A 13794-nucleotide genomic window follows, 5' to 3' on the forward strand; every position below is an offset into this window, starting at 1 on the left:
ACATGTAGAGCTTCCCCTGCCTGTAAGTAGGACTGCTCATTTTTGCATCCATTCTACCACATAGCATTGATCCCACAGTACTTTGCAGCTTTGGGCACACTAACTAGGGAGCTCCCTCTGTCTGCAAATAGGATTGCGGATTTAGGCATCTGTTTATGCATAAGAGCCTGCTGGATCTGGACCATCTAGTCCAGCATCCTGTTCTCACAGTGGCCAACCAGATGCCTGTAGGCAAGCTGGACACAAGCGCAGGAACATTCTCTCTTCCTGTGGTTCCCAGCAACTGGTATTCAGAAGCATTGCGTGGACAGGTGGAGTCCCCAGATCCCACGCGGTCCCCCCGTCATGTGGAATAACGACTCAAGACAACGTGCTATGGGATTAAATTGGCCACAACTTTATTAAATTTCAAATGTGGGTAGACCTTGGCTCAGGCATTGGGCGTTCTCCCTCCCTAGTCCCCAGCCGGGGACCTAGGGAGCATCAGGGTTATCCAGTGTGTGTGGGGGGGATGGGCCGGCTCTGGAGAACATATGTTCAAGCAGAGATAGCCGCCCCCGTAACGCCGCCACCGCAGGGGAGAGCAATGACGACCTTTCAGCGTATGGTCAAAGCCTCCCTTCAGAAAACCCCTTTAACGAGGAACCCTGGTATCACCGCCGCAAAGAGGAAGATGGACAAAAGGATTCCGCCCAAGGCCTGATACCGCCAAAGTTGTGGCGTTTTGCTACGGGAAAGGCGAAACCTGCCAATGCAGGGAAATTCCTTTCCGGCCCTTTAACAGCGACCTTAACGTAGCAGCGCCCGCATACCTGTGAAGAAAAGTTAACCTGCAAAACCTGTGAAGAAAAGTTAACCTGCAAAATAAGACATTAACTGAGGGTGGGTAGGGTGGGAGAAGCTCTGGAGCCAAGTGAGGATTCCCAGGTAAGATCCTCCCTCTATTGTGTGGGCAGGTAATCCCTCCCCTACCTGGCCTGGTCTCCTTGGCAACGCTTCCCCCAGGTGGGATTGGACAACTGACTGAGGTAGGCGGAGACCTCCAGGTATCCCACCTGAGGGAAGGCAAGGCCAAGCCTATGCTGTTGGAGCCGCTCCAGATCTAGGGGCTGCACGCGTCCACGCAAAGGGCGCCCCCCGTTTTAAGCGGGGAGCGGTCATTGCTGCCTTCAGCTGTGGAGGCAGAACACAGCTATTGTGGCTAGTAGTGATTGATAGCTCTCTCCTCCATGAATTTGTCTAATCTTCTTTAAAAGCCACTCAAGTTGGTGGCCACTGCCGCCCCCTGTGGAAGTGAGTTCCATAGTTTAACTGAGCACTGGGTCTGTTACAGCATCGGTCCAGCAATAACTTGCCACCTGGGTGCTCTGATGTTTTATGTGCTGCTTCCAATGCCTGCAAGTAGGACTGCTTAAAATTTCTAGTACAGAGCCTCTGATTCAATGCAGCTGGTGAGAATTTTTGCCAAGTGGTGCCAATACAGTGGTACCTTGGGTTAAGAACTTAATTCGTTCTGGAGGTCCATTCTTAACCTGAAACTGTTCTTAACCTGAAGTACCACTTTAGCTAATGGGGCCTCCTACTGCTGCTGCACTGCCGCTGCACGATTTCTGTTCTCATCCTGAAGCAAAGTTCTTAACCAAAGGTACTATTTCTGGGTTAGCGGAGTCTGTAACCTGAAGCGTATGTAACCTGAAGTGTATGTAACCTGAGGTACCACCGTATTCACTTGCTGAATATTAAGGTTTGGGGCAGTTGTTAAAGGCAGGAGTCCCACTAGGGGGGAAAAAAGATGAAAAGACTGACACTTACATTTCAACAGAGCCAGCTAATCATTACACAGCTCTGCTGTTTCTTCCCTGGATCATTTGTACAGCAGGTCTCTGGAGTAGGGTGTTGGGCTGCGCTTGGCATGCCTCTGAAAAATTACAGCTGTTTTCAAATGTAAAGGAAAAGGGGGGTGTGGGCATTCACAATTTCTTGCATTAGTCTGGAGAAGGGTCATAGCTCAGTGGCAGAGTTTCTGCTTTGCGTGCAGAAGGTCGCAGGTTCAATCCCCAGCACAGCCATGTGAAAAATGTTTATTAGGATTATTTGCTGATATTTAATTTTACATGTTTAGATGGCTGGCTCCCTGATCAGAACTGTTGAACCTGGGACCTTCTGTGCTGTGCTGTGAATTATGTCCCCCAGCAATATATGTTTACTTCAACAATTATGGGGGGGGGGGTATAGCTGGTAGCAGAGCAGAGATTTTGCATGCAGAAGGTCCCCGATTCAACCCCTGCATCTCCAACAGGTTGGGACAGGAAAGGCTCCTTGTCTGAAATCCTGGAAGAACAGTTGATAGACTTGGTATAAGGCAAACTTCCTGTGTTGATGCATTTGCTGTGGAAAGTTGGTGTGTGTATTTTTTTATGCTTTATTATTCATTTTACACACACACACACACACACACACACACACACACACACACACACTACCTAGTCATCTTCACTGTCATCAATCCAGTAAAAATATCACAAAAGATACATGCAATTTCAACTATGTGCTTTCTACACGAACCCATGACTTCCCATCCTCTCCATGTTTCCTTTATATTAAACATCTTGCTTTGATTTGTCATTATTAATTTATAAAAATTCTTTTTTCATTTTCGGTATCATTTTCCATCATATATATTATTTACAGAAATCATTCAAAGGCAACTACCATGTTTAAGTTACAGCCATTTTTCAAATAGTTTTTGAAATTATCCCATTCTAGAATGAACTCTTGTCTGGGTTTATCTCTGATCCTTTCCGAAAGGGAGGCTAATTCTGCATATTCTGTCAATTTGAGTAACCATTCGACTCTGGTAGGGAGTTTGTCATTTTTCCAATATGTTGCAATGAGCACTCTTGCGGCAGCGGTTGCATATAAAAAGAATTTTCTTATACCTTTGGGGATGTCAATGCCTGTAATACCCAGAAGAAAGGTGGTGTGTGTATTTTAACAACAATGTTTATGAAGATCTCATATCACAATCTCTGCTGAAAAACTAAGCCTGTTGTTATTACTATTGTTATTCATTACATTTGTTGCTTGTTTATAAAACATTTGGAAGCAAACTACCTTTAAAGAAAGAGTTAAACTACAGTTTAAAGAGCAGTTTTATCACATGTTTATTCAGTTAATGCATGATTTTAAATCATTCATGCTGCATGATGCTTACACAGATTTTTGTGGTCAAACAATAAGGCTTATTTATGAGTAGTTTCCTAACACAATCTTACATAAGATGGCCTCAATTTTTATTTTTATTTTTTTACAAAAGGCACAAGCCATCCATTGAAAGTTCAGAAGGTTTCCTCTCTCTGTCCACACATATGTATTTTTAAAAAGTAATCATCCCAAGTCAGGCTCCAAACTTTTAGAAATTTCACAAATCAAAGAATGGGTTCTAGTCACTTTTGCGCCAACCTTCACACTGGGCATAGCGACTCTCATTTATCCATGTGGGAGCCTCTGGAAAGCTATTTTAATTCATCTTTGCGTGCATATTTTCACACGCTCAGCTACTGCTTGTTTCAAAAACTGCCTGATTTTTGGTAATAAAAGCATATTGTACACCATTCTGGAATTTATTGAAAGGTAGTAGACAGTAATTGTTTCAAATAATTTAAATAATTGTATATAAACCTGCCTGTCTTTGGTAGCAGGTTGATCCAGGTGCCTACATATGGCTTCCTTCCCCACCATCCTCTGGGCCTCTGCACACGGCCAAGTACACAACATCCCCTGCTGATATCAGCAGACACAGCTGGCAACAGAATGCTAACAGTCTTCAGACTGGCACGTTCAAAAGCATCACTTCAGAAGTTCTCCACATTCACGCCACCTAAATTTCAGGTGCAGACACCAAAAATAATTTGTTCAAGAACACTTGAGCAAAATGCCTCACTGACTGCTTGAAAGCCTACCTGAAACTCCGTCATTAATGAAATTTTGTTTTAAATAAGGTGCCTGCTGTGGTGATGGCTTAGTTATATTTAATTCTGCTCACTCTGGCAGCCTTTCCTCTCTGCTTCACAGGGGCAGCACTGCCCTTAAATGCCCTTTCCTTTTTAAAAATTATTTGCCAAGTTTCAGCAATCTGCTCTCAGACGACAGAAAAACAAGGGGTCCTGTGGTCTGTCCTCCTCGAGTAAGAGCCAGGAGCTCAAGAGCCAAAATTGACCAGCCACTCCATCATTCCATCACTGGGTGACTGTATTAAAAGGATGCAGCTGTTACTGCTTCAGGCAGCGGGTGGCTTGACCTTTTCATCCAGCTCATGCTTCTTCTTTCAGAAGATAACGTTCTCTGAGCAGAAGTCATGCAAGACTCTAATCCATGACGCAGGGTAACGATGGTGCAAAGGATCGAGGCCGCTGCAAATCATCAGTTCGCAGACTTTTTTCCTTTTTAACCAACTCTCCAAAATGCTGGGAGATAAATCGTTTAATTTACTGTGTTTGCCTGGATGCTTCGTATGAAAGGGCTGCACTTGCTGGCTGACAGAACAGCCACCACAGTCTGGGCTGCCTTCTCCCCAAGGCCAAGGCAAGTGTCGAGCAAAGCACGGGCCCGGCCAGTCAAGGTGGGGAACGAAGTGATCATTTCGTAGTCCGTCCTGGACAAGAGCTGCTGGGAACGCAGAACATCTAGGAGGTGGTTCAAGCGCCCTTCCGTCATGCATCTCAAGATAGTTTCTCGCCCACAGGCTAGGATAGAGCAGTTTCCCTCTTTACAGTAAGGACCTGGGTCCACAGAAAAAAAATATTTTTTTCATCAAATACAAAAGTAATAGCCAAGCCATTTGTAGCCCCACTAACGCCCTCCCCCCATCTCCAAATGCTGTGGGAGGTTTCCTAACTAGTCCTAACAGGCTATACTTTATTTATGACTCCTCTGCTCCCAACCAATGCCACTTAATACAACTCTGTGAAGTGGGTTAGGCTGAGAAGCAGTGACCAGCCCAAGGTGACCTTCCTTACTGAGTGAGGATTTCAACCTTGGGCTCACAGGTTCTGGTTTGACACTCTAACCACTACACCACACTGGCTCCATCCAGTTACAAAGCACAGTAAGTTAGTACCATATTCCAAGTGGTGGTAGTGTATCTCCCCTGACCTCCCAAATGCAGCACCCCTTTCATTTTTAAATCTCACCTGTTACAGGGTTTTCAAGCCCATTGTTCCGAAGGTTGCTGTACGGGAGGCTGTCATCAGCTGCTTGCACTAGTTGCGGCAGCCGCGGTTGCCAGCCCTCTGACTCTTTGCAAAACGTGGAAGGACTTTTTACAAGTAGGCTTGAATCAGGAATAAGGAAAGGGGATGAGGAATGTGGAGGACTTGACTCTCTGCTGCCACAGAAGAGATGACCTACAGAAATACCAAATATATATAAATATATAGTGTGAGTTGTGAATCAGGGAGGGAATAATGGACAGTGCATGAGTTTTATGTACAGAAGCCACTAGATACTTTATTAACTGTTTGTTGCTGTGATGGGGCGACAGGGTGTGTGTGTGTGGGGGGGGGGGGATTCTGAGGCTGGTTCTCTCCCCACCCATGCTGGCTGTTTGGAATTAGGCCCAGGTGCACTGCAGGAGGGTAGACTTGGAAGAACAGAGGCATGGACTGGAGTTGTTTCTGCTATATAAGCCACAGAGAAAAATTGAGAAAGAGAGAAGAAGAACGACACACTGTAGAGAATGCTGCAGTGGGTTTTTATTGGGCGTATTTGGTACCTAATAGGAAGCTGTCTTATTATCCAGTCGGACCACTGAGCAACCTAGCTCAGTATTATCTATACTTACAGAATTGAGTTTGCTGTTAGTATATGTGCTTTATATGGTCCTGTGGAAGGACAAGGAACTACACGGAATACCACTGCCCTGTTCCTAGACTACCACAAATGTTTTAGCCACCATCTGGGCTTTTTAAAAAATATATGTCTGCATGTACTGCTAATGCATTTTCACCCATTTTCACAGCAATAAGGACTAGAAACTTGCCTTTAATTTTTTTATTATTATTTTTAAATTAAGCTGGTATTCTCAGGAAGTGAAATTATGCACTTAATACCAATCTTTGTGCTCCTCTGTGGAAAGTAACTCAGTTTAAGGTCCTCAGTGGCAATATAATTATTTTTTTGAGCTCTATAAGAAGAACATCATGACTTTGGTTCCCAAAACCATTTCTGTCATATTAATAGTGTGGAAGAAATGTTCCACCTCAGAATAAAAGCTGCTTGGCACATTTTCTATTCACACCCTTAAGATCTGTGAAGCGTATGGAATGTCTGCAGATGCTTTGGGCAAGCTTTGTGAAGTTTCCTGGATGCTTTTTTTTTTTTTTTTTGCACATTTACAAAAAATGAGCTTCTTTGCCTGTTTCCCAGGCACTTCCCTACTTGTCTTAAAAACAGAGTAGAAATCAGATGGGAAGTGACTCTAAGGTGACCTTCAAACTTTAGACTTGTTTGTTCAGACTTGTTTTGCATCCTGCTGAAATGTTGGGATCCTGTCAGGAAAACAGTGCAGTAGGACAAAGCCAGGCAGATTCCAGTTACACCTGGCTTTTGCCTGTGTATCTAGACCTTGATTGGGTTTGCTCATGCCAACAGACACTTCTTTCTCAGATCAACAGAGCCAACTAAAGAGCAGATGTCAGTATTAGGAAGGATGTATTAGGCAGGTTGCAGCCATCCTTGTGAGTTACAGCTACATAGGAGGTGCTGCTTTAGTACTTGACCTGTGCTCTCAAATTGTTTTTGGAAATGCATCTAACTGCAAGTCTACCAATGGGGCTGGGAAGCAGAAGACATGCCCCCACTGCGACAGATGTAGCTCTCCAATTGTGCTTTGAATGCAGCTATTTTGTTTGCCAAGGTGGACCAGGAGATCTGGGGCTCCTCCACACTGACATTTAAGGTGGATAGGAAGCTTCCTGCATCTCCATTAATCCTCCATTGTCCATATGGTGTTCCCTTCCAAATCCCTGATTTCCCACACTTTCCCTTCCCTCAATCTGGATTTTCCCATACCAGGGATACTCCGAAAAGGAGAGAGACAAACAGGGATTTGAACAGGACAAGGTACAATTTATAGAACTTTGGAATAGTGAGGTGGTGGGGGTTAGTTATAACCCTTTCTTAAATTTTATGAGTTTTGTTTATGATTATTCTTCAGGCATACGTCTTCTTATTCTACTTGAATCTTGGATCCTATTTCAACCTTTACCTCTTTTTTCCTTATTATGCTTACGATTAAGTGCTAGATGGTGTTATAATACAAACTTCATTTGGTGTGTCTATATGCACATCTTACCATTTACTACGATTTGTTTGTTAAGGATATTGGTGCTTGATAAGGATATGTGTGCTTGATTTTAAAATGGTAAGTGGAAAAAGGACGCGTTTCTTAAGAAGTAAGATCCCTGCCCCGCCCCCATCAGCTCAGCTGGGTGCTGGGACCAATGCCCAGTGAGAGTCTCCCCTCCTGTAACAGGCGTTGCCCATCATGTGAATTCATTATGTAACAATATCAAAGAGTTGGACACCACAATTCGATTTTTTCCCTTTTTCCTATTCCTTTTTTTAAAATCAAGGAATGGGAGTGGGGCTGATTCTGAGCAGGACTACAGCGAGAGTAAAGGGTTAAAGCCCCCTCTCCGGACTCCCTCTCACATTTTTTTGTGTTGTAGTTTTATGTTATGAACTGTCCTGAGACCTGCAGTTATAAAGAGGTATACAAATTCTTAAAAAAACAAATAAGAATAAACAAAATTTTTGTACCAATTTCTCCTGACACTATTCACATTTCTGCATGCAGTTTGGACTGATATAAACATTATTTTATTTTATTTTCTGGCAAGCCATTCCCTGTGACATAATGCATTGTTGTGTTACTTTCACTACGGAATGCATTTTTTGTACATAGTTTTTGGCTGGAGAACTACATCACAAAACTCGTAGTTTTGTTTCAGTTCGCGTGTTGATCTGAGAAGTGTGAATTGAGGTAGCTTCTCGTTAAAATGCAAACAAAGCTGAATTTCTCCCCCCATCCCTACCCATAATTAAGGTAGATTTAGGAGTTAATAAAAATGCTACCTCTTTCTAGCGCTCTGTTTTGAGTAGTGTTGCTGGCCAAGTCTGCCTGGCTGCCGTCCTTCCCTGTCCTTCCTGCACCACGCTCAAGGTGAAGGTCAGACAAGCTATGCGATTTTAGAGTAACTTCCTTGTTGAGCCTATTGTTGTTCTGAGGACAGATAACCTGCAACAAACAAGAAACAGTAAATCTACTTTGGATAATAATATTAGTAAATGCACTGGCTTTTGACACCAGAACCCAGAGCACTGCATAAATTAAAAACAGAATAAATAAAATAGTTATAGCTTAGAGCTAGACTTCTCTCCCACAGATTGGAGGAGGTGGTACCTTTTGCTGATTCCAGCCTTCCCTCTGCAGCCTTCCATGGGCAGGAGGATCCTTTCAATCCACAGAAGGTGGAGTCTGACTCCATCTAATCCCATTTTTGTAGCTTCTAGTAACTCAGAGACCATCAAAAGGGTCTCTGCAGAATCACAAGGAATGGGAAGGCTGTCCTCCTCAACCATTATTTTTTTAAAAATAAAACAAATGTGGCAATTACAAACTTCAAAACATTGTTTCCTAAGCATCACGTCCAATGGAGTTTCCAAGTGGACGGGCAGAGGAGGAAAGTGCAGTGAAGTTGTTTGAGAAGCCTAAGGTTTTCTCATTTTAAAGAAAAATCTGCGTTGTGGTTTTGTGACATATTGAAATCAGCAGAAGTAATGTTAAAGTGAGTGGTAGACACACAACAGTGAACCTCCCAGAAATTTGCTAAGATGAATAAGAATAAAAATAAAACATTATGCTGGAAGTACTGATCCCCCAGGGGTGGTTATAGCACATGTATGAACCAACCCTCATAGAATGACTGGCTTACAATAATTTGGATCTGATTAACAACTTACTTTAAACAATATGGTATTGTTTATTATAACCTTACTAAATCTAGATAGATTCTAGTAACATGTTATGCAGATAACATATGACTCTCCCACCCTATTTTCCTTATTATTTTTAACACTGTCTTGGCTTTAAAAAGAAAGAAAAAGAATACATGTATTACAAAACGTTATCGTGAATATAGAATATAGACTAGGATGCCATTGAAAGATAAGTAGGGAAGTCTTTACTTACTATGGTAAGATGATGGGTGGATGTAATATGTTTTATGTAATTTGAAAAATGTGTAAAAATAAAGTGGGAAAAACCCCATTCCCTTTCCATCCTTGCACAATGACATCCAGGTCAGAGACAGCCCACATTAGTAGCCTGCTCAAAATACTGCAACATATCTGGAAACCAACACCTTGACCCTTCTACAAAATGGCCAACCTCTGGTATCTCCAAGTAGGGCTGGAAAAGGCCCTTGTCTGAAACCCGGGAAAGCCTCTACCAGTCAGCACAGGGAACAACAAACTAGATAGACCACTTGGTCTGGTGTAGTATTGAGCCACTTCCAATGCTCACCTCTAAGTTGCACGCATGTGTTTTAAGTGCATGAGAAACTGGACCTTTGGCAGAATCTATTGCACAGTCCTGGAAGAGAGGAATACGGCATGAAACAGAGTTAAGAGGAAGTGCGGGTATATCACATTAATTCTGGAAAAGGCCCCCCTGGAATTGCTTAATACTAAATATCTCAATGTTCCCTGCTTTCATCGGATTAACTGCTGCTCTTAGTTTCATAACCAGTGTCTTTGTCAGTATAGGTAGGTTTTCTGAAAAGCTCATCCAAATTTGTTTACATTTTTGGAGGAGCAAACCTCTTCTTCCTTGCTTATATATTCCCAGTGCTCTAAGCCATCGGGGATGTTTGCCCTGGAACTCATTGAACAACCTGCTAGTCATGTGCAACAGAGAGAGCCTGGAGATTTGGGATCACCTTTCTCAATAGCACTGGGTGTTCTTCTTCAAGGCATCCAGGTGCACGAAGGGTATCTGAACGGCACTGTTACCTCATAGTATACCTGCCAATTTGTTTAACCATACTTCCGGTTAGTTTGGGCATTTTAAAAAACCTCACATGCTACAGAGAGTACACATGCATAACTCTCCCACTGAAATCATTGGGACTTCATACTTTATTCCAATTCCAATAGAAAATTTCTATTTTCCTCCAGCAGTCAGCTCAGCGATTCCTGCCTGCCAAGCATGCTCAGTACTTATTCAGTTGGTTTTAGGAGGGAGTCTACCTGATAGTTTTATTATTATTATTATGATTTTACAGTTTTGCATACCTCAGAATTCCACAGAGTCTGGTGATGGTATTTTACTTAGGTGTGAGTAGTTTTCGTTTGGCTACATAGGGGCCATTATTGGGAGAAACGAGATCACTATTTCTACAAATGACTCACCTTTGCTTGAATCAAGTTGTATATTGCATCGGAAATCATCTCCTTCCTAAACGTGCCAAGAATTTCCCTTAGAAGTATTGAGCATTCTGTAGAAGAAAAAACAAATAAAACAGCATTTATGTGCCTGTAGGCAAATCTTTGTACTATCACAGGTCAGAACCAGTTGCTGGCTTACATCTCCTCCTTCTCTCTCTCTCCCTCCTCCTCCTCCCCCCATATGCTAGCATTTAAGAGACCAAAAACCCCTTGACATGTAACCTTTGCTCACATAGGTGCTGCAGCATCTGAGCTGGCTTCCAATTACGCAGTCTTGCACCCAGACGTCTTGTAGAAACACCATATTTACACACCGTGCAGCAGACAGATTATCAGCTGCGGTTCAATTTGGAACTCACATAACCCTTGTTTTAAAACAGCTGGCCTGATTGTCAGTTCATTTCCAGGCCAAATTCAATTTGTGTTGGTGTTTGAAGTCCTAAATAGCTGAGACCACAAATTCCTAAAAAGATCACCTCCTCCCCATAGACCCTCTGACAAACAAAGCCATAGCCAGAGGCAAGCCTTTCAGGGTAAGGGCTCATCCAGGCTTCCTTCTTTGCTCTGCTTTTAGCAGTGCTGGATATACGTATAAGCTAAACAAGCTAAAGCTTAGGGCCCCACTCTACTGGGGCCCCCCAAAAAATGTAAAGGAGAAGAAACTGGATGTACATTTCCAAAATATAAGAGAAAAAACAAATAAAATAAAACCTACATACAGCAACAGTGTTTTGTGTTCTGTAGGCTCCAATTTGTTATGTGCAAATGGCTTTAGATACCTAATAGGTCCATAAATTACTATATAGCATATATTCAACACAAAAAACAGTGACAATTTGTTGTTGACAGCTGGACATATAAAGGGCCCCATTACCTTCAGTAGCTTACGGCCTCATCAAACCTAAATCTGGCCCCGGATTTTAGGCACAGGTTTGTACTTTAAAGCTCTGTGTGCAAGTACTTCTTCTTCTTCTTTCCCCCTGCCCAGGACTTTCCCTGCCAAAACCCACTCTTTACTGCTGAAAAGAATTGCATGGGAACACCAAACTGCTGTTTGTTCCAACTCGGCGTTAAAGAGCAGGTTTTCCTGGGGAAAGTCGCAGGGCAAAAAGAAAAAGTGCTCATACATAGACTGGGAAAGTGTGGGCCTGTGCTTAGAAAGTGCAGGGAAACAGATGAGCTCTCCGTGAGACAGAGAACAACTGAGGTAAAGAGCAGAATCAACAAGGTTTATGCTTTATTGCTGTCTCTGCTTTTCCTCAGCTGACACACTCATTTTCAGATCTGACCTATGAAATGGTAGCCAGATGGTTTGCCAGTGGTGAGCAACAATAGATGTTACCTGTAGCATGTGGTCTGTAGCTGGGCTCTTGGTGCCAGCAGAGAGCCATGAGCTGTAGCAGCTTGTTGCTATGTGGCAGACTGTTTGGTATGAACGCTGGTTCAATCCCAGGGCGCAAGCCACTGCAGACTCCTGTCACAGCTTCCATCAAAGACTTCTTGCCTGAAGTAGGAAAAGAATTTTTTTTGTGTGTGTGCACGCAAAACTTATATCAACAGTCTGTAATTTGCATGGCAAATCAGTTCACTCTCAGGATCAAATTTCCATGTAACCAAAGAAAGCAAGAAAACAACAGCCACAAGAGGGCAGCATATACCTAAAAGTAACTGTAGTTACTTTATTTTCCATTCAGAGTAGGAAGGAATTCCTTCCAGACCCTTTATCATCTTGGTTTCCCACCTCTGCACATGTTCCAGTTTGTCAATACAGTATCCTTCATTTTGTTAGCTTTGGCCCCAATACTAGAAGAAGATGCTACGTGCACAATGTTTGAAGAGAATGAAGACTGTGAAAAGATGCTTCAGTTGTGCCACCTATTCCTGGAAGGGGAATGCAGCTAACCCCACCTAGTTGACTGCTGGTACCAGGCAAGAATGGAAACCACAAAGAACAAACAGGTAGAACAATTTGGGAGCTACCCAAGTCAAATGTGTTAAGAAGAAGTGATGCATGGAGTCCCTGACCTGGAAGTCCTATTGAACCCTGCAAGATTTACTTCTACATAAACATGCATAGGATGGGGTAGTATAGGGTATATTGGTCATAGCATATTGTACATGCCACCCCAATCTCTGAGTGGTGAGAGACTCCAGAGGTTCTAGGGCTAATTTGTTTGAGATGCTGATGAGAACCCTTAGGTGACCATTTATGGTTGTTGTCTTACAGAGAAACTTGTCTGACTAGTTCAGCAATAGAAACCTCTGCTAGATTCTAACCCTCACTGGGTACAGGGCCCAAGAATTGGATGGAACTCTGGTGAATCTCTGGAGAGGAGTGGCTAATTGTTTGCTACTCCCTTTGCCTGACTATTTTAAAAACATGCAATGCATGCTTCCTTGGCTGGTGTTGGCTGTACCCAAATGCTAGATCTCTCCTGAAAGCTACCTGCATTGTTAGGTTATGCACAGACCAATTTATAAGTCGCCCAACAATAAATATTCTCCAAGTAATATACATGGTTGAGTAGGCAAAAATAAACCATACTGCACAATGACTCAATAAAACCACAAATCACTGGAAACAACTCAGCAATAGTAGAACAGCATAATCGAGTCATAAAACATAAGTGAGACACAAATCAATGCCCAAATCAATCCAGCAAAACTCAGCCAATCTACAAATGAACGAATTGCCATTGTTCTGCAGAGAGAGAAAATAAAATCGCATCAAATGAGCACAGACATGCAAAACTGACACCAACCAGAAATAGACGGATCTGCCCAGCCCTGTGACACATATACTTAGTAAAGGAGTTATAATATATGTGTCAGGAGTTGGCAGACTCACTAGAGGATCCTTCAGCCACCCCCAGATTATGAAGATGCAGAAGTCTGTGGGTTGCATCCAACTGAAGTTCTACACAGAGCACACCCACAGAACTGAAGGACTTAATTAGTTATGTCCACTAATTTTTCTTTTTCGTTAAAGCAGGCAAGTCCTCTAGGGGCTTATCCACACTTACCTCTTTCTAGGCATAGTCTGGGATTTAAAGCTCTGTGTACAAACACCACTCCCCCTTTTTTTTTGCCCCAGAGCTTTTCCTGCAAAAACCTGCTCTTTAAAGCTCTTTAAAACTGGAGCAAGCCACAGAAAACCTGAACTGACATTTGCTCCGATTCAGCTTTAAAGAGTGTGTTTTCGTGGGGAAAGCTCAGGGCAAAGCTGCACTCGGACACAGAGTATTAATGACAGACCTCTGCCTGGAAAGAGTGCAGCAAAAGGTA

General features: G+C 42.9%; 1 protein-coding gene across 5 annotated transcripts in view; it reads right to left on the minus strand.

The window, feature by feature from the left end:
• Positions 1-3139: 3139 nt before the first annotated feature.
• LOC114601914 (receptor-interacting serine/threonine-protein kinase 2-like) overlaps positions 3140-13794 on the minus strand; it is a 28836-nt gene continuing 18181 nt past the window's right edge. For all 5 annotated transcript variants that reach the window (XM_028739553.2, XM_077931748.1, XM_077931747.1 and 2 more), the window contains 6 exons: positions 11852-12013; positions 10474-10559; positions 9587-9655; positions 8137-8299; positions 5193-5405; positions 3140-4781 (listed from right to left, as the gene is read on the minus strand). In XM_028739553.2, coding sequence (XP_028595386.2) covers positions 4483-4781; positions 5193-5405; positions 8137-8299; positions 9587-9655; positions 10474-10559; positions 11852-12013 — 992 coding nt within the window. In that variant the 3' untranslated portion in view covers positions 3140-4482. The remainder of the gene's footprint in view (positions 4782-5192; positions 5406-8136; positions 8300-9586; positions 9656-10473; positions 10560-11851; positions 12014-13794) is intronic.

Source organism: Podarcis muralis, chromosome 7 (assembly GCF_964188315.1).
Source record: "Podarcis muralis chromosome 7, rPodMur119.hap1.1, whole genome shotgun sequence".
Classification (NCBI taxonomy): Eukaryota; Metazoa; Chordata; class Lepidosauria; order Squamata; family Lacertidae; genus Podarcis; species Podarcis muralis.